The 21382-nt window shown below is 51.0% G+C and overlaps 1 protein-coding gene across 1 annotated transcript; it reads right to left on the minus strand.

Annotated features, from left to right (window-relative positions):
* Positions 1-1074: 1074 nt before the first annotated feature.
* On the minus strand, positions 1075-20829 carry LACTBL1 (lactamase beta like 1). Its single transcript, XM_058552051.1, has 7 exons — positions 20818-20829; positions 13496-13631; positions 10649-10758; positions 8663-8820; positions 7463-7701; positions 3511-3616; positions 1075-2122 (listed from the first exon to the last, which is right to left on the minus strand). Exons 1-7 carry the CDS (start codon positions 20827-20829, stop codon positions 1141-1143), a joined length of 1743 nt encoding a protein of 580 aa, XP_058408034.1. The 3' UTR covers positions 1075-1140.
* Between the last annotated feature and the right edge of the window lie 553 nt (positions 20830-21382).

Consider the following 21382-nt stretch of genomic DNA (forward strand, 5'->3'; position numbering starts at 1 on the left):
ACTGTCACATACTGCTGCTGGAAATGTAAAATAGTACAAGGGTTTGGAAAACCGCATGGCAGTCACACATAGATATTTACCCAAGAGAAATGAAAGCATGTATTCACAAAAAGACTTATACAGGAATGCTTTTTCACAATAGCCCCAATCTGGAAACAATACAAATGTCCATCAACAGGCGAATGGATAAACAAATTGTGGTATATCCATACAATGGAATACTACTCAGTAATAAAAAGGAACAAACTATTGAAACACACAAAGATGTGGATAAACCTCAAAACATCATGCTGAGCATAACAGACACGAGAGACTAGACTGTATGATGCTAGAACAGGCCAAACTAATCTATAGAGATAGAAAGTAGATCAGTGGTTGCCTGGGGCTGGCTGCAGGGCAGGGGATAGACTGCAAAGGGGTAGGAGAGAAGTTTTGGGAGTGACAGAAATGTTCTATGTCTTGATGGTGGTAGTGTGTATAAATATTTGTCAAAATCATCAAACTGTACCCTGATAATGTATGCATTTCATTTTACGTAAATTATAACTCAATGAGGTTGATTTTTTGTTTTGCGGGGTTTTTTTTGGTGATGAAGATTGGTCCTGGGCTAACATCTCTTGCCAATCTTCCTCTTTCTGCTGAGGAGGACTAGCCCTGAGCTAACATCCGTGCCCACCTTCCTCTATTTTGTATGTGGGACACCGCCACAGCATGGCTTGACAAATGGTGTGCATAGGTCCACACCCGGGATTCGAACCTGTGAACCCCAGGCCGCCAAAGCAGAGCAGGCTTACTTAACCACTACACCATTGGATCGGCCCCTCAATGAGGTTGCTTTTTAAAAGACAAAACGGAAGCCATATTGTCTGAGATTCAACAGACACAAAAGTACTCCGTCAACCTGCTATTAAAGTTCCTCAAGGCTTATCCTAAATGTCTGCACTTAAGTCTTCCACCCCCATGGACAACGAAGAGTTCACAAATCGGCTGTGGTCCGCAGACCACACTTTGAATAGCATCGCCCTACTCGACTTGGGCCACTACTCGCGTTCTCTAAGAAACGTCTCCGCAGCCTTACTTCCAAACCCAGGTTGGAAAGCTGGGAGGCGAGTGAGGGGGAGGCTCCGGACAGACGGGGGGTCACTGGCTCTTGAATACGGGCTTGCGCGGCAGCCGCAGCACCCGGTACGTGTTTAGGCCCGGCACGTCGAAGCCGGGGGACAGCCCGTGGCGGTCCAAGGGGTAGAAATTGACGAGCTGCCCGTGCTGGGCCTCCAGCGAGAGCCAGGAGTCGCCGAGCGGCAGCGCGCAGGGGAACTCGCGGGCCACGTGCAGCTGGAAGACGCGGCCGCGCAGGTGGCGCAGCGCCAGGGTGCGGAACGCGGGGGGCACCAGCGCCTCCACGCGGGGCCCGAACTGGTGCAGGCGCAGCTCGCCCGCCGGCCCGGCGCGCACCTCGTAGAAGGTCAGGTTGGCGAAGGTGAAGTAGCCGGCGAAGGGGCGCGCGCTGGGCGGCGGGGCCGGGCTGCGCTCGGCCTCCCGCAGGGCCCTCTCCATGGCGGGCAGGAGCACGTCGTAGGCCTGCGCCACCAGGTCGGGCCCGGGCGGCCGCGGCCCGGCCAGGAGCAGCACGAGGCCCAGGCGCAGCGGCGGCACCAGCGAGAAGGTGGCGGCGTAGCCGTCCAGGTCGCCGTCCTTGCGCACCACGCGGTAGCCCCGCTGCGCGTGGAACTCCCAGGGCGTGCCCGTCTCGTTGGCGAAGTAGGCGCCCGGGCAGGCCAGCAGCGGCGCCAGCAGCGTCTTGGCCGCGTCCGGGCGCAGGAGCCGCTGGGGCCCGCCGCCCAGGAGCACCACGGCCAGCTTGGCCAGGTCCGCGGCGGTAGAGTACATCTGGCCCGACGGGCGGTACCAGCCCAGGTCGTAGAGCGGCGCCGGCCGCCCGCTGCCGTAGAAGCCGGCAGCCAGGCGGGCGCGCACAAGAGGCGTGAGGTCGAAGCCCGTGTCCGCCATCCCCAGCGGCTCCAGCACGTTCTCCGAGATCCAGCGCTGGTAGTCACCCTGGGCGGTGTGGGCTGCCAGGACATGGGCGAGGAGCGAGAAGGCCAGCGTGCTGTAGTGGCACCTGGAAGGGGAGGGGTGGAAACTGGGATGTGGCCTTGTATGAGCATCTCCAGGCCCTACACAGCCCCTTCCCACCTGCGCAGACTGTCTAAAATGCCACCAGAGTTTCACTGGACTGGGTGGGGCTGAGAAGGAACTGGCTTCACTGTATCCCACACGGTCAGACCCAAGAGAGACTTCAGAGATCGTTGATACAACTCACTATTCTGCATCTGGGAAGACGAAGACCCAGAGAGGGGCAGATAATTAACCAGAGTGGTACAGCAGGTTGGGGGGAAGCTGGGCTCAGCCATGCACCTGGGAAAGTGGTGAAACAAATCTTATTGGTCCTTTACACGTTAGTATGATTTACTTTATCAAATGGAAAACTAGAGTCTTAGATTGTTCTGGAGGACAAAATGATAGTCATCATGTAGCTCAAGGATAACAAATATGAGACAGGATTTCACTCCTGCCTTCTTCCAATTCAGGCCAGACACAATAATCAATAAGAAGTCTCTTTTCTTTCCTAGAGCAGGTGTAGGTTCAGAACTGCTAAAATAGTGCCTCAGGAAAGCACAAGGATGGATGAAAAGCCACAAATCCTTTTAGACATTCTTGAACTCAAGCCTGACCTTCTTGTTCTACAGATGAGGAAGGTGAGGGTCACAGAGGCAAAGAGCCTCGTCACAGTCACATGACATGTTTGTGGCAGAGCTGGAAGGAAGACTCCAGCCGGCACATGCCCGAGCATCACCTGGATCCTTCTTCCTCAAGAGAAATGGGGCCTGAGGTTCAGCATTTGGAGAAGCAGAGGGGCAACTCTGGACAAGGGGCACTGCCCAGGGTCAGGAGGACTGGAAGGGTGCCTCTGAGGCAGGGGAGTGCCAGCCCCACAGCCCCACTGGTCCCCGAGCTGGGCTTCCGTGCCCCCCCCCCAGCTATCCACTCCCAGTCTCACCAGCATCCCATTTATTTCCATCATGTGACCTGGCAAAATCTGTATTTATCTTGTTCATCTGTTCAGTGATAAGAATGTTCGCTGTTTGCTCACAAGAAGGCAAACTCCATGAGGAGGGAGCTGGTTGGACTTGTTCGCTGCTGTAGCTCAGTGGAGCACACTCCTGGCACTGAGTAGGTGCTCAATACGTGTTGAGTTGATGAGTGGAAAGAACACGAGGTTCGAACAGAACTGGATCTGGGCCCAGCTCCCCGCTGCCTTGCTGTGCTGCCCCCCTGCGGCCCTCAGTCTTCCCAGCTGTGGACCAGGGGTTGTGTTCAGTGATCCTGGCTCTGACCACCTAAGATGAAGTGACACGGACTCCCTCCCAGGAGGGGTGTGTCCCCTCAGGAGGCGTGTGTCCCCTCAGGAGGCTCCTAACACAGCGGGGCATCAGGCGCACTCCTCACCTGGTTCCCGGGTCCGCCACCAGCACGTCATCCTTCAGCAGGCTCAGGGCCTCCTGGGTGCTGCCCCTCCACAGCAGCGAAGTGGAGCGGAGCCTTCTGGGCAGCCCTGGGGAGGAGCAGTGGTCAGACCTGCTGGCCCGGTGAGGGTGGGATGGAGGGCCCCTGGGTGCACTCCCTCCCCCACCCTCCATGGGTTGAGAGATAACAACAACAAAATCACTTACTTAAAAGAAAAAAAATTGTCTAGCATGGACTCTAATCCTGCGTGTGTTTCACTGGGAAAGCCACTTAACCTCTCTGAGCCCCAGTCCCCTCATCTGTACCATGAGGGAACTCATTCCCACGTCATAAGGCTGATGGGAGGATCAGATGAAATAAAATGCTTAGCATAGTGCCTCATCACGGTAACTGCTCAAAAAATACCCACAGAAGTTTCATTCCATGAAATTCTTGATGTCAGTGCCCTAACAGATTTTGTGCAACTGGCTCTTCTGAACACTTGGAATTTTCTGTTTACTGGATGTGACAAGTATTGGAAGGGTCACAGGATTGGGATTCTTTCCATCCAGTCATTCAACAATAGATTCTGAGCATTTGGTTTATGCCAAGGACTGTTCTAGGTACCGGGGATTCAGGAGTAAATAAAACAAAGTCTCTACCCGTGGACTTTATATTCTAGTGGAGGGCACAGATGATAAGCAAATAAATACTTATGCTATGGAGAAAATTAATTCCATGTAAGAAGAGAGGGATTGTTATTTTAGACAAGGTGGTCAGAGGAAGGCCTCACAGAGAAGGTGACGCTTGAACAGGTGAGACCTGGAGGAGGTGAGGGAGAAAGCCATGCAGCACTGTCAGGAAAGAATGTCTCAGGCAGAGGGAACAGCATGTGCAAAGGCCCTGAGGCAGGAATGTCTTGGTATGGTTGAGAGACAGCATGGAACAGCCAGTCTGGGTGGAGAGGAGTGAGAAAGGGGGAGACTTGGGAGGTGAGAGATATTGGGGATGCAGGCACCAGATCCTAGAGGGTACTATAGGCTACTAGAAGGACTTGGCTTTTTCTCTGAGTGGATGGGGCCACTGCAGAGATTTTGAGCAGAGGAGTGATGCTGTCTGACATGTATTTTATCAAGGTTCCTGGGGCTGCTGTGTGAAAACGGAGAGTTGGGGGCAATGGCAGAAGCAGGGAAACCTGTAAGGAGACTTGCAAAAAACCATGTTTAAATGATGGCTGCTTGGACTCGGGTGCTAGCAGTGGAGGTGGTGAGGAGTGGTTGGATTTGGGACATATTTTGAGAGTCAAGAGAATTTGCTTCTGGAGGGATGTGGAGGGTGCAGGAGTGAGAGGTATCAGAGATGACTCCGAGGCTTTTGTCCTGAGCAACTGGGGGCCGGAGTCCCGAGTCCTGGGTTTAAGTTCTGACTCTAGCACTTCTTGCTGTGTGGCCACAAACCATGCGCTTCACCTCTCTGAGCCTCTGCTTGCTCACCTAAGCAGGCTGCGGCGCCTGCAGTGTTTTCCCTGGGAGGTGTGGCAGACTTAACTACGAGAATGGATGACAAGCTCCAGGAGTGGGAGAGAGCTCTAGGTCAGGGTGAGGATCAGTCGTAAAAGACATCGAGAGCCTAGAACAGTTATTCAGGCAGCCGTTTGTTCGGCTGGCCCCTTTGGGACTGAGAGGGAACATGTAGGGTGTTTTTAAACTGATCAAACACTTAGAGCCCTGGGCTGGGTTCCGTGGGTACAGACGAAGAGGAATCCACAGTCTACCACTAGAGGGAGCCCTGGAGTCAGATTAGAACCGGGGGTGGATGTAACAGGAGGCTTACGGAGTTTGTCTCAGGGCTCCTCACCTGCATGGCCCCTTCCAAGGCCTGTCTCCAATTTTGAATTTATAATGTATTTTTAAAGAGGACCCCCACAATTATATCCGCATCAGGCCCCACTAAACTGAGGTCTACCCCTGGCCGTAATAATCAGAGCCACATTGACAAGTACCCGCTCTGTGCCAGGTACTCTGCTACGTGCTTTAAAGCCATTAGCTCATTTAATCTCCCACAATGAGTCACAGCCATTTTACAGAGGAGAAAAACAAGGCTCAGAGAAGTTAAGTGACCTGCCCGAGATCACACAGCTGGGAAGAGGCAGAGCTAGAATTTCACGGCTGGTGCCCTTAGCCAGCGGGCCGCCCTCCCCCAAGAACACTGACCCTGTCCTGCCTGGGCTACCTCAGGGGGCTCCATCCCCTTGCTGAGCCCCAGGTTCGCCACCTGCACGTGGGAGTGACAACCAGCCATGTCTGTTGACTGAGCCCTCGGGCCCGAACACACTTTGTAAAGTGACAGAATGGTGGGCACTTGTCAGGGATTCCCGCCTTTTGGGGTTGATGGGTTGATGATGCAAATATGAGCAATAGAGGGCATTTTGGAGGGGACAGACGCAGCCTGCCTTCTCCCCGTGGCTGGGTCGGTCACCACGAAGCACAGCCCCCTCCCGCACGCCTCCTCTTGAAACCAGCCCTCCTCATTCACAGGTGGCAGATGAGCATAAAGGCCAGTGGGGAGTCCTTCAGAATAATGCTTCCAGAGCAATCCCTCAGCATCCAGCCCACTCCTGGTCCAGGCCTGCCCAATTCCTGTCCACTGGCTTTGCCTTCCAGTACCCCAAGCTATGTTAACATAGCTTGATGATGATGATGATGATGCAATTTATTTTTAATAAGTAGCTCATTTACATGATTCAAAAGTCAAAAGACACCAAAGAGTATACAAGGAAAAATTTCCCTCCCACCCTTCTCTCCAGCCGCCCAGTTCCCCTCCCTGGAGGCAACCCAATGTTTCAATCTCTTTAGTTCCCTTCCAAAGATATTTGAGATACATATATGTGTTATCTATACATACACTACACATGCATTATACCTATAAATCCATATACACAAATATATCATACGTGTATATATTATTTTATTTATTTACATGGTAGCATACAAGATATGCTGTTATGAGCTTTTTTCCCCCACTTATTGTATCTTATTCCACCTCGGTACATAGAGAACATTATTACCCTTTTTTTTTAGGGCTACATAGTATTTGATTGTATAGCTGTGTCATAGTTCACTTGGCCATTCCCCTATTTATAGATATTTAGGTTGTTTCAATCTTTTGCTGTTACAAACAATGCTGTAATGAAAACTACATATCTCATACCACACATGTGTGAAAACATCTGTAAGAGAATTTCCTAGAAGGGTAATTGCTGAGTCAAAGGATATACACATTTTTAATTGTGATAGATCTTACCAACTGCCCTCCACACAGGTTGCACCAATTTAAATGCCCACCACTGACATATGAGGGCCTATTTCACCATAACCTCACCAACTTGGTGCACCCACTGTTTTGATCTTCGCCAATCTGCTAGAGGAAAAATGTCTCCCATTGTAGTTTTAATTGTCATTTATTTTGTCATGAATAAGGCTGAGCACCTTTTAATATTTTTTAATATTCTTAAGAGCCATCTGGATTTCCTTCTCTGTGGACTGTCTATTCTGTTCCTATCCTTTACCTATTTTTCTGTTGGGTTGGTGGTCTTCATATTGATTTGTAGGTGATCTTTATATATTAAGGGAAATTAGGTGTTCATTGTAGAATTGTCTACAAATATTGACTTGTTGACTTATTCTTGACCTAACAAGCAGATCTTGACCTGTCAACTTATTTTGACCTGCCAACTGATCTCGATTTGTCAACTTGATCTAAATTCCCAGGCTTCACCTCAGCTTCTACCTCACCAGATCTTTCTACCCCTGGCCCGACCGCCAGGGAGAGGGAGATACGGCCAGCTCTGGAAGCAGAGCAGAGAGTGGCCCAGCCTGGCTAGCTGAGAACCTGGTCCTCAGTTCCCGCGCCTGAAATGGTTTGGGCTCAGCAGGATAAGTTCAGAGCCACTCACCTGAGAGCTGGCTGGCCATCCTTCGGAGGGTGACGGGCGAAGTCCTCGGGGCTGGGCCCACCTCCTCCAGCCCATCCATCAGGCTCTGTTGTTCGGGGGCTGATGCCACACCCAGCGGGTTGTTAATGTTGAAAGTGCTGGCATACCGCTCCAGAGGGTCATCCAGAGAGGCCACGATGCCCTCCTCCCACAGGCGGTACAGCATGAGGACTGGAAAGATCTTGGAGATGCTGGAGATCCTAGATAGTGGGAGGGGGCACAGGGGTGCAGAGGATGTCCTGTTGGCCGCACAACCTACCTCCACCCTGTGCCCCAGCCTCCAACTTTCTAGTATCCTAGGAAAGCACTGAGTTCACCCTTATTCAACATCTCAGATAAAAATTCACCAGCCTCTGTAGAACTAGCTTTGGGATGCTTGAGAACATACCAGAGACAGTGGGGCTGGATGGACACTCTTGAGCTCCTGCCCCGTGCCAGGGCCTTCACAGACACTTCCCATTCTGGGACCCACCTGCGTTGGGATCACACCTGTGCCTCTTGCCTTGGGCAAGTACTAGACTATCTGAGATTCAGTTTCCTTATCTGTTTCATGGTTGTAGAACGGACTGAATGAGATTGTGCATGTAAACTGCTTGGCAACACACCTGGCAGGTAGTAAGAGCTCAGTAAGTGACAGCAAATATAATTGTTGCCCCATGCCTGGCACAGAGCAGGTGCAGTGTGATGGATCCCCCGTAATCCTCACTGTATCTCTGGGAGTAAATGCGTTCACTATGCACTGTGAGCTTTGAAGATCCTGCAGGCAACAGCCAGGAGGGGACACTCTGGGTGTGCAGCAGGATGTCCCAAGTTCCTTCCATTTGACAGGTACCTGGGGCGAGGTCCAGGAACTGGTTGCAGTTCCTTTGTGGCTCATGGAAGGGGGGTAGGGTGGGACACAGGGAGCCTTTTCTAGTTAAGGAGGTTTGGGGCTAAGGGCTCTCCGGAAGGGATTCCTTCCTGACCTATTACCCCTGTGGTGTGATGTTGGGCACTCATTGGTCCTCTCTGGACCTCGGTCTCCTTATCTATAAAATTGTCAGGACTTAATAAAGGGCCCCAGTAGCTTGGACTCCCAATCATGGTTCTCTTGAGTCCTCCTGCCTCTTAGGTCCCCCTTCCTCCCATCCCTCGCAGGACACTGGAGGTCCCCCGGCTGACCGGTACATGGTGTACTCATTGGGGGGCCCGGAAGCCGGGTCTGAGCCATTCTTCCTCCCGAAGTTCCCAGTCCAGAGCACGGTGTCATTGTGGATAACGACTGCAGACATGGCGGCCAGGCCTGGGGCAGACAGCGCCTGGCGCAGGATCCCGTCCACCTTAGAGGAGAAGAGCATGTGGGCGGCTCAGAGCGCGGGTGCAGAGACAGGCTCCTCCCCCGCCCACACGCCCCACTTGTCTTCTGCACACCCTGCCGGTTCCCACACCACACCTTGCATACCACCCCCAACCTGGCTCCCCTCCGTGCTCTACCCCCAAGTTGCTGGAGGGGTCCCCACCCCGGCTGCAATCAGAGCAGCTCCCCTAGAATCTGTTTTATTTGTAGGACTTCCTCATGAGATTTTCGTTCAAAGAAACATTTCCTTGGTAAAATATAGAAGGAGGGAGGGGTTATCCTACTGATCTAGTGGAACCCTTGTCTGATGCCCTAGACAACCTCCGACAGGCCTAGTCTGACCCCCTAGTGTTGGAGAATCCATGAAGTATTTAAAGTTTATTAAAAACACCTCCTTATTTTCAATGATGAAGTATAATGAGGATGACGACAGCTAACACTTATTGGATGTCTAGAATGTGCCAGGCACCATATAAAGGGATTCTCGTACATTGTCACATTTAATCCTCATAATAAGTCAGTGCTAATTTCTCCCCATTTCACAGAGGAGAAAATTGATTCTGAGATATGAAGTGACCTGCCCAAGGCACTCAAGGTTGGTAGAGTCAGGATTAGAAGCCCATGCTAACTCCAGCCCCAGCTCCTAATTAATCGCCGGACCTCCTGAGTGATGTTACGCATCCTGAATTGAGCTCTGTCTCCCTGTAATTTCCACCCCTGCACTACTTTTCCTCCCTGAGCCTCAGTTTCCTCCTCTATAGAGAGGGATTCATGAGGTTTTCACTGAAGAGGTTACATGGTGCCTGGCACATACGAGGTGCTCAATAGGAGGCAGCCATGGTTATCATCGGTGCTTTTTTTGTTTAATTACTATGACCCCTGAGCACACATGGCACCCTTCTGCTCCCACCCTTCACAAAAGCTTTTCATGTCTTTGCAGATAGCGATTGTGTCCCTCTGCATTGGCCCACACCTTCTCCATGTGGACTCATCACCCTCCTTGCCTTCCACTGTTCCTCCGATGACAGTTTCAAATACCCCAGCGCCTCACCATGCAGCTGCTCAGACTCTTCAGGTCTGTTTCATTTGTCTGTACGTCTCCTAAGGTGGGTGACCCAAGCAGGTGGGGTCTGACTGGCAGAGACTAGAGCTGGCTGACACCCCCTCTAATGTTAGGCCATCCTGCAATTGTAAAAGTTGTATTGTATGGTATGTGTGTTTAATTGTATTGCAGTGGTCTCTGTGACATGGACTCTGTCATCCTCTCTCATCTCATCTTTCCCCTCCCCCTGCTTATGGCTCCACCAGACTGAATTTCCTCATAGTTCTCTGTATGTGCCTTGTACTCACTCTGCTGCCTCTGGGCCTTTGCATATGCTGATCCCTCTACCTGGAGCACACCCTTCACTCCCTCAAGTTCCCTTACTGTGCACACACACAACATCTGGGTATCTTCTACTTGTTCACTTCTCAGCTTAGACACCACTTCCTCCAGGAGCCTTCCCTGACCCCAAGGCCAGTTCCTTTGTGCCCCCAACAGTCCCCTAAACTTTCCCTATCCTCACTCTTACCCCTGTGTTATAAAAGTTTATTGTCTTGACTGGTCCCCTCACTCCCAAACTAGTAGCTTCTTGAGAGCAGGACAGTATCTTCTTCCTGCCGTAGCCCTGGCACAGACTAGGTGCTCCAGAATTATTTGTTGAATCAGTGAATGAATGAATGAATGCCACTACCAGCGTAGAGAGCGTGCCCTGCCCTTCGTCACCCAGGCCCAGCCCACACCCCCAGTTCCCTCCTGGGTCATCACTGACCTTTTCCAGGGCCTCCTTCAACACCGGGAGGGGGTGAGCCAGGGGCACAGGCTCAGGGTGCTGGGGACACATCCTCACGGGGGCAGAGGTCATCTCTGGTCCCGAGGAATCTGGAGGGAACATCGCATGGTGAGTGGGGGACAGAGATCAGGATAGGAGTCTAGGGGTCGTCCGAGAGGAGGTGGGAAGGTGGCAGCAGAGGCCTGAGCCACGCCTTGGGGCCAGCCCTCCCAGCTGGCAGCAGCTGCACCAGGAGATCTCAGCGCACAGAGACCAGCCATGGGCAGCAAGGGGCAATGGGCAGAGTGTGCCCGGGAGGAAAACGGACAGTCCCACACTCGCCACCTGCTCCTTGGTCCTCAAGATACCAATTAGGCCACAGTTCCTGGCTGGCAGCCCTCCTCTCCTGCAGACCAGCTTCCTCCCCCCGGGCAGTCAGCAGACTTTGACAAGTTCCAGCTCCTTGGGGCAGGCTCAGCCACGCCTGTCTGTCTCTCTTTCTCTAGTTCTGATTATAGACTTGGGTGGAGAGGTGGACTTGGGGCCCCACTTAGGCTTCAGGCCCAAACCACAAGGGACAATTCATTCTATGGCCAGAGCCATGTGTCCCGGTGTTGGGGGCTTGAGTCCCCTTCTGCTTTTGTCTGGGTGTATGGCTTCCTGGAAACCTCAGGGGAGAAGGGGTGGGCCTTGGCAGGACAGGATTCAGGCCGTGAGATCATTACGATGGCCCCCAGGCCTCCCTCATCCTCTCAGGATGCTGTGGGGTGGTAAAGATACACGCCCCCGAGGAGCCGCACCCGTCTCGAATCCTTCCACTGCCTCCGCAGACTACCCAGAGCTGAGAGATGGCTCCCCTGTGGAGGTTCACTATGGCCACGAATTCTTAGCTCCTCCCACTTCTCGAATCTGGCTGCCTCTGTGACTTGCTTTGGCGGAGAGAACGAGGCCGAATTGATTTTGCACCTTCCAAAATTGGGCCTTAATACACCTTTGCTGCCTGGGACTACTGCCCCTCGTGGACAAGCCTGGGATAGCAGCCTTGAGAAGGAGAGTCCAGTGGAGGGAAAGCCCAGCTCTGCCAGGCGACTTGCCGGCTGCATTGGAGAGAGCCCAGGTTAGACCAGCAGCAGAACTGCCAGCCAGCCCACAGAATCATGAGAAAAAAATAGATTACATTGTTTGAAGGCAGTAGGTTTGGGGGTCGTTTGTTACTCAACAACAGATAACTGATATGGTCCCAAACAGGAAAACAACAAACCTTAGGGCAGATCCCTCAACGACTCCATGACGTAGGTTTAATAAGTGGAGCAGGGAGGACTCAGCAGAGCCTAAGCTTTGCTCAGCCGGGGACGCAGGTGGGGCTGGTGTCTGCAGCCACGCATCTCTAACTTCAGTGTGCACACACACGAAAAATCACCTGGGAACCTTAAATGCAGATTTGATTCTGTAGATATGGGGTGGGGCGTGGGCGTCCTCATTCCTAACAACCTCTCAAGTGGTGCCCATGCGAGGATGAGACCAAACCAGTGTGGTCTACGGACCCAGCGACAGTCCATGAACTGTCTGCTTCCCATTTGTGACAAATGAAGTACAAAATTGGAGAGAAAGCGTTTAGAAACTTTTATAGCAGTTTGATGGAGTAATTTTGTGTCTGTTGAATATAATTATTCAAACCTTGGGCTTCCAGTTTGTATGTCTTTTTTTTCTCACTTTAATTCTCTAATAATTTATTTTTATGTATAGATAGTAATACTGGTCTGCTGTGGATTGGACAGGCCGACCTGCCCACTTGGGGACTATTTGCTTGAGGGACTAAGAAGCCTCTGATAAAGGAATTTACCCTAGAAAGACAGGGTTGGGGTGGGAGAGGGAGCAGCTGGCAAGAAACGAAAAGGTGGGGCCGGCCTGGTGGCGCAGCGGTTAAGTGAGTGCGCAGGCTCCGCTTCGGTGGCCCAGGGTTAGAAGGTTCAGATCCCTGGCGCCCACCGATGCACCACTTGTCAGGCCATGCTGTGGCGGCGTCCTATATAAAGTGGAGGAAGATGGGCACGGATGTTAGCTCAGGGCCAGTCTTCCTCAGCAAAAAGAGGAGGATTGGCAACAGACGTTAGCTCAGGGCTGATCTTCCTCACAAAAAAAAAAAAAAAAAAAAAAAAACGAAAAGGAGCCATTTCTGCAAAAATCTCTGTGGAAGTTTGGGAGTCCATGCACCTCATTGGGCCTTCGGCATCTGTACCCAGGATGATGCAGAAGAATGGAAAGAGAGATGCTCCCCAGCCTTGGCAGAGACCTGGGATTCTGGACCATCCAGGAGCCCAGAAGGTTGGAGAGCCCAGGGGTTGCTATAGCAATAGAGGGCCTGGTGGGCATTGCCAGCAGTGGTGGCTCCTTTGCCGAGCCTTGACCAGCCTAGGATGGAGAGGCTCCAAGAAATGGCAGCTGCTGTCCCCAGACACCTGCACGGTTCCTCCCAGGGTCTTAGATATAGCTGGGGGCAGGTCTTTAAAAGGGAGTAGTGCCTGAGGGGAGCTGAAGGCAGAGCAAGAGAACTACTGTTTGTACTTTTAGGGGGACTCTGAGTTTTACCCTGAGATTGAGTGGCTTAAGGAAACCCTGGTGGCATTAGGATCCTCATTTTATGCACAAGGGCATCCAGGCACAGAAAGATCACATGACTGGCCCAAAGATGCACAGTTAGTGAGAGTTGGAGTCAGAAGGGAGGCCAGAGCTCCTGAGTCTAAATCTCGTGGTCCTCCCCCTACACCCTTGGATCAGGAGAGGCAGCTCAAAGCCCACGAGGACCCTCGGGGGTGGGGAGAATCTCAAGGATGTTTCTGCACTCACCAGTCTTCAGCTTGGGGAGGTGGTACTGCCACAGGAAGCAGCCGGCCATGAGCACAGAGAGCAGGAAGAAGAAGCTGCAGGAAGCTGGGAAGAACCATCTCTTCTTCACTCTCAGCAGTCTGGGCTGCCGGCCAGCCTGGAAGGCAAAGGACACAGGGCACAGCCCCCATGGGGGTCTACCAGAAGGAAGAGAGAGGGACCCCTCCCCTGGCCCTCCTATGCCTCAGATTCGCCCAGACATCATGAGAGCCCACAGCTTGGGGTGCATTTCACACCTGCAAAACCAAGGTCCTTCCCAGTATAACCCCCTCAACAGCTTTGCCATGCATGTACCTCTGCGCCTTGGCATAGCCTGTTCCCCCTGCTGGGCACACCCTCTCTCTCCTGTGTACTTAGTGAAATATCTAAGACTGGCTGAGATGCCACCTCCTCCATGAAGCCTTCCCCAACTGTCCTCACCCAGGTCCCCTCCAAGGCACTCGGTACAAGCCTTCGTTATGGTGCAAATCCAACTCTCCTTCTGGGATAACAGCTGTTCTCCGGCTGTTAGCAGCTCTGCCTAATGGAGTGTGAGTTCTCCAAGGACGGGCCCCTTCTTTCTCTCCTGCGTGGCCTCTGATCTGTCCTGGTTTCTCAGTACACGTTTGTGGAGTGAATGTGTGGGTCCTGAGAACCCAGGACAAGGCTGCTCAAGAGACTCGCTTCCCTCCATTAGACTCCACACACCCCCTTTCCAGAACATCCGCCAATTTTGTGTTCTTGAACCTGGGAGAGCGCACCCAGCGGATGTTGGTGTTTCACAGTGGTGGCTGGTCCTGGGAGGCTGGGCACATGGCCACGGCCCCCATGTTGCTCTGCCAAAGCGAATATAAAAACCATTACAATGAAAAGGGACCCGTTTGAGACCTCGAGGAAGGACAGAGCTCAGCGAGGTCAGGGTCCTTTCCCACAGATGGGTGTGGGGGCTGAGGAAGCGCAGCTGGGGAGGTAGGTGAGGGGGGACAACAGGGAGATGATGACAGCAAATCCTAAAGCCTGACAGATGGAGGAGGAAGAGGGCAGGTGGGAAGGCAGCCAAGGTACGTGGAGAGGAGTGTGTGTGGTGACCTAGACCCCAGAAGAACCGCGTGTTCCCTCACAGCCGACATAGAATCCTGGAAACGCAGTACCGCCTCCAGTTAGAGCCCCAGAGACTGTGCGAAGTCTTTTAAGGGGAGTGTCACAGCACCCTGTGAGGTAGGCACTATTAGTGCCCTAATGTTAGAGACGAGGCTCAGAGAAGTTAAGTGACTTGCTCAAGGTCACACAGCTAGTTGCAGAGCTGGGATTTGAACCCAAAGCTTAGTCTCCGACCTACTCAGCCAAAATTCTGGAAGTGCCTTAAAGGTCATTTGTCAAACCATCTCATTCCACGTGGGCAAACTGAGGTCACAGGTAGGAAAGGACATGTCTCAAAAATAATAACCATCATGTATTGAGTGCCAGCTTTATGCCTGGCGCCGCGCTGGTCACTTAGCAGATGTTATCTTATTACACTTCACAACCTGCTCATGAAGTTGGTTTGGGGACCTCCATTTTAGAGATGATAAAATGGGGCTCAGAGTGGTTAAGTGATTAGCTCAAGGTCACAAAGCAAGGTGGTAGTAAAGCTGGGATTCAAATCCAGTCTGCCTGACTCTCAGCCCTTATGTCTTAATGTGACCTCTTTGGAACTGTCTCCATTGTCCCTGTGACCTAAACCATGACGTGACCAGGACTCTCCCCTAATCTTTTTCCATCCCTCCTAGAGGGCCTGCAGAACGAGAGAGCTGGGAGGGAATTCAAGATCTATTCCTTCAGGACCCTCCTCCAGCGGACTAGGAGCCAGACAGGCCTGTTGCATTTATTCATCCTCCGACAGCTGTATTGAGCGCCTCCCAGGTGCAGGCACTGTTCTAGGCCCTGGGATTTGGCAGTGAACCAGCATCACGAACTCCTCCCCTCGGGGAGCCACCGGCTGGTGTCTAGGCCTGTCTCTCCTGACTGGCCCCCTTCTGCACACATCCCCGTGCTGAGCTCAGTGGCTGACCAGCGCTGGGGGCTTGGTGAGGATGGCTCGGTGAGTAGGTGGGTGTAGTACAGCTCGTGGAAGAGGGAGGAACAGCGAGCTGGTGGGGAGCTGGGCCTTAAACCCAGGGCTCTGGGATCTTCAGTCACAAGACAGCCTTGCACAGCAAAACCCAAGTTCAAATCCAGGATCCACCATGCTAGCACCCACAGAACCTTGGGCAACTCCTGGTTTCTTCATTTGAAGTAGGAAAGGTAATAGTTTACTTCGCAAGGTTATTTTAAGACAGCAAATATAGAAAGCCCCTCCTAGGTGTGGGGCACTATTCTAAGCACTTTAAAATACATTATACACATTAGATCATTTAACTCTCACAATATCCCATGAGAAAAGGATTATCATGAACTCTCTTTTACAAGTGAAAACTGAGTCTCGTATATGCTAGGCCATTTGCCCAAAGTCACACAAAATTATGTGGTAGAGCCAGAATTTGAACCCATGCAGCTTGGCTCCAGAATCTGGCATCCTTAACCACTCAGCTAGCTCTACTTCCCTGGAGAATGAAATAACATATGTTCACACAAAAACTGGTACAGGAATGTCCACAGCAGCCTTATTCATAATGGCCAAAAAGTGGAAACAACCCAACTGCCCATCCAATGATGAATGGATAAAGAAAATGTGGTATATCCTGTGGAATACTATTAGGCCATAAAGAGGAATGAGGTAGGGCCAGCCCAGTGGCTTAGCGGTTAAGTGCGCGCGCTCCGCTACTGGCGGCCCGGGTTGGGATCCCGGGCGCGCACCGTTGCACTGCTTGTCCAGCCATGCTGAGGCCGCGTCCCACATACAGCAACTAGAAGGATGTGCAGCTATGAAATACAACTGTGTACTGGGGCTTTGGGGGAAAAATAAATAAATAAAAATTAAAAAAAAAAAGAAGGATGTGCAACTATGACATACAACTGTCTACTGGGGCTTTGGGGGAAAAAAAAGGAGGATTGGCAATAGATGTTAGCTCAGAGCCGGTTTTCCTCAGCAAAAAGAGGAGGATTGGCATGGATGTTAGCTCAGGGCTGATCTTCCTCACAAAAAAAAAAAAAAACTTTCTTAAAAGAAAAAAAAAGAGGAATGAGGTACTGCCACATGGATGAACCTTGAAAACATGGTAAAGCCAGACCCAAAAGCCCACGTGGCATGTGATTCCATTTATATAAAATGTGCTGGAACATAGCAGGCCCTAATGAATATTTGACGAATGAATGGATAAAAATAAACACTCTAGGGAGAGTTGAAGCCCTCTGTGCACCCTTCGCAGATCTCGATCTCCTCCTCCACTCCCCAAATGTAACCCCCATTCTGATCTTGGCATTTATCATTATTGTGCATGTTTTTGTCCCTTTACTATGTGTTCATGCACCATAAAAAGCAGGTAGTATTGTTTTGCACATTTTTTAACTTACATAAATGATATCCTACTGTATTATCCTCCTGCAACTTGCTTTTTTTCCAATTTGATACAGTAGTTCTGGATTATTCATTTTAACTTCTGTAGAGTATGCCGTTTACGAATACAGATCTTCCTTGACTTACGATGGGGTTACATCCCCATAAGCCCATAGTAAGTAGAAAATATCATAAGACAAAAATGCTTTAATACCCCAACATACCAAACATCATAGCTTAGCCTCGCCTATCTTAACTGTGCTCAGAACACTTACATTAGCCTACAGTTGGGCAAAATCGTCTAACACAAAGCCTATTTTATAATAAAGTGTTGAATATCTCATGTAACTTATTGAACACTGTACTGAAAGTGAAAGCCAGAATGGTTGTCTGGGTACAGAATGGTTGTAAGTATATTGGTTGTTTACCCTCGTGATCGCCTGGCTGACTGGGAGCTGTGGCTTGCCGCCACTGCCCAGCATCACGAGAGAGGACCATACCACATATTGCTAGCCCAGGAAAAGATCAAAATTCCAAATTCGATGTATAGCTTCTACTGATTGCATATCATTATCGCACCATCGTAAAGGCATTAAGTCAGAGACCGTTTGTATACTGTAAAGTGTAGTAGTTAGAGCGTGGAGTCTGGGGCCAGACTGCCTTAAAAACGTGACTGTTTTATACATTTGAGTTGGGAGCACTGTGCGTAGGAGTGAAATTTCTGAGTGGGAAGGTCTGGCCCTCTACAGCTTAACCAGATACTATCCAGGTGCACTCCACAGTTGTGGTTCCAATTTGCACTGCCACCACCTGTGATTCCATTGCTATTTTTAATTTGCATTTTCTTGATTACTAATCAGGTTAAACACCTTTTCATGCATTTACTGTATGTATTTAGGTTTGCTTTTCTGTGAATGGACTGTTCTTATCCTTTGCCTGTTTTTTTCCACTCAATTTTCTTTACTTATTAGAGTTCTTTACAAGTTCTGGATGCTCTTGCTTGTGGCTTGTCTTTTCGCATAGTGTTTATGATGACTTTTGTTGAGAAGCGGAATAGTGTAGAGGTCAATCTGTGGCCAGATTGCCTGATTTTGAATCTCAGTTCAACCACTTGCTGGCTGTGTGACCTTAAGAAAGTCACTTAACCTCTCTGAGTTTCTGTCTCCTCATCCATAAAATGGAGATGATAATAGTGCTGCCTCATCAATTTGTAAGGCTTACATGAGTTAATATATATAAAGTACATTTTGTCTGACACACTGTAAGCCCTATTAGCTATTATTGTTGAATAGAGGGCTTTTGTTTCGGTTTTGGTTGCTGCCAATCAAATTGATCAAGATTATCTTTTTTGTTTGCTATGTGTGGGCGTGTTGTGCATGCTTCAGAAATCCTTCTTTTCACAGAGGTCATAAATATAGCTCTCTATACCTCACAGAAAAAAAATATTTTTGGTTATGGTGTAAGGAAGGGATCTAATTCCTGGCTGTGAGGCCCTTTCTGTCCTTTCCCATCGGACAAGCTTGTGTTCTTTCCTTAAAACCCATCTGTGAAGCCCTCTCAGTCTCCCCTAGGCAAGACCGAGGTCCTCTCCTCTCTGAGTCACACACGCCGCGTTACCGCGTAGCGAGAGGAACCTGCGCTGGTTACTCCTGGCTTCTCCGTCGGGCTCCCTACTAGGTGGCAAGTGTCTCCGACACCAGAATCATTCCTTCCTGGCTTTCATGCCACAGCACCTGGCACCCTGCCAGGCACTGGCAGGTTCTCAGGAAATGTGTCTGGAACTTTATGTTGTCCTACAAGTTGGAAGACTTGGGTTCAAACCTCAGCCCCACCTCCTGAGTCGATTGTAACTCTGGGCAAGTCCCTTCCCCTCTCTGGGCCTCCATTCCTTCAACGGTTGGAGAGGGCTGGGCTGTTTGTAAAGAGTTTACTTTTACATCTGGAATTCTCATTTGATTTCAGAAGTATCTTCCAGCTCGAGAATTTGGAGTTCACACTGAAGTCATTCTTTATTCATAATTTCCAAAGATCGTAAACAGTCCGAACGGCCCTCAAGTGGTAAATGAATGGACAAACTATGGTACATCCACACAATGGAATATTACTTGGCAATGTAAAGGGACGAGCTACTGATACACGCAATAATGTGGGTGAATCTCAAATGCCTCATGCTGAGTGAAATAAGCCAGACTCAAAGGTCATTTTCATAACATTCTGGAAAAGGCAAAACTATAGGAACAGAAAACAACTCCATGGTTGCCTAGGGGTAGGGGTAGGGTAGATTATAAAAGGCAGAAGGGCATTTTGGGAGGTGATGGAACTGTTCCATATCTTGATTGTGGTGGTTACGGGACTGTATGCATTTGTCAAAACTCATAGGACTATACATACCAAAAAGAGTGAATTTTATTGCACGTAAACTATACCTCAGTTTTTTTTAAAAAAATGAAGCCATTAACGATCCCAAGAGCATTAGGATGTCTCCACCTGGGTGTCAGAGGAATGACGCGAGACTCAAGACTGTGCCTGAGCCACGAGGAGTGAATGGGGGCTCTCTGGCATTGTGGTAGGTTTCTATGGGAGGGAGGTTGGAAGGTGCTCCCCTTTGCGCATGAGCAAAGGGCCCCCGAGGCAGGGCCAGCCAGGGCATCTGGGAAGAGGGCAGCCTAATCTCCCTTAACGGTCACCCACGGCATAACCAGGGTATCGCTGTCTTATTTTCAGGTGAAGGATGAAATTCAGAGATATTAAATGACTTCCGGAGGTCATGGGCAGCGAATGACAGAGCTGGCAGCTCTGTGCTGTGCACACCTCCCCACTTCAACATGTGGCTGGGGTCTCTGCACCCCCAGTTTGTAGCCCTCCTCCGGGGCCCAGCCTCATCTCGTGTCTGTCTCCAATCTCAGGATTTATCCCAACAGACCCGAAGGTACCATCAGTGTTTAACCTCTAAGCTGCTCACCAGCTGCTCACATTGGGACTTGCAATAGCCACTAGGAATCTCTCCCGTCTCCCTTCCCAGCTGGAAAATGCTGGCAGGCGGAGGGCTCAGGAGGAGCCAGGCTCTCCCAAACCCCACCCATAACACGGCTCCCCCAGCTCCTCTCCGGGGGGGTCTGCAGCTCAGAGACCCTCACCTCTTTTCTCCTTCTCACTGCCCACTCTGGGACAGCCATCCTTGTCTAGTCATTCATTCAGAAACAATCCCTAGGGGCCGGCTGTGTGCTGGGCACAGTGCTACGCCCTGAGGGTACAGAGCCTTTGGCCAACCCCATGGAGCTGGCAGGAGGGTGGAATGGTCAGACACAAGGGCTCTGGGGCCAAGTGGAGCAGGACTGGATTCGGGCTCTGCCCCTGCTAGCTTTGGACAAATGACTTCACTTCTTTGAGTCTCAGTTTCCTCGTCTGCATAATGGGAATGACCATTGTTCCTACACCACATAGAATTTAGATGAGAGTAGATGAAATAACGCATGCAAAGCCCCTAGAAAGCTGATCACTAGTTGGTAGCTAGCGTCATTGTAATAATTTCTCTAGGAGAGAGACGTAAGCAGATCACGTGCAGAGAAGGGGCCCCGAGGTACCCATGAGTTCAGCCTCGGAGTTAGGGACAAGCCGGGGGCACTCCAGTCAGAGGCCTGGAGATGGGAAAGGGAAGAGGAGCAGTTTCTGGTTTGTTTTGAGAATCCAATGAGTTAACACATGGAAAACACTTGAAACTGTTCCTGGCCTGCAGTGCAAGCTCTAGAAATGTTAGTGATGACGACGAAGGTGATGCGGGTGATTTACGCCAATACTGGGAGCAAGCCTTCCTGGGGCTACGCCTCACCTGGGTCTTCATTCTCTCCAAGGCGTGGAAGATTCCAGCTCCTTGAGGATTCAGATCTACAGCCCAGGAAACCCTGTGAGCAGGAAATTGAGTCAGAGGAGTGAAGGCAAAGAAAGGTCCTAGGGGGCTGGAAAAGAGAGGAGGGGACAGAGAAATACTAGAAGACAAGGACGGGGGATGAGGAAGGGAGTCCCTGGAAACCCCTCATTCCCGGGAAAACCGGGGCAATTGGTCACCCTCCCTGCCACTGTCTCTCCTTCCAGCTCCTCTTCTCCCTTCCAGCCCTGTCAGACCCCTGGGGAATTAGCCCCAACTCACCCTCTTCTGGAAGGCTCAGAAAGGACAGGACAATTCAGGCCCCGCCAAGGCTGGCCAGTGCCTCCGGGGGTCCCCTGTGTTCCAGGGGACAGGAATGGCTTCCTGGGCTCTGTGGCGCGGGCTTCACCCACACTCCCCAGGGGCTGGCAGATGCGGCGCCTAATTTCCCAGCACTAATCCCTCCCTGCCCTGTGCTATGGGGATTAGTTCCTGGGGTCCCCGAGCAGCAGGGACGGGGCACATCTGT

Source organism: Diceros bicornis, chromosome 13 (assembly GCF_020826845.1).
Source record: "Diceros bicornis minor isolate mBicDic1 chromosome 13, mDicBic1.mat.cur, whole genome shotgun sequence".
In the NCBI taxonomy this organism is placed as follows: domain Eukaryota; kingdom Metazoa; phylum Chordata; class Mammalia; order Perissodactyla; family Rhinocerotidae; genus Diceros; species Diceros bicornis.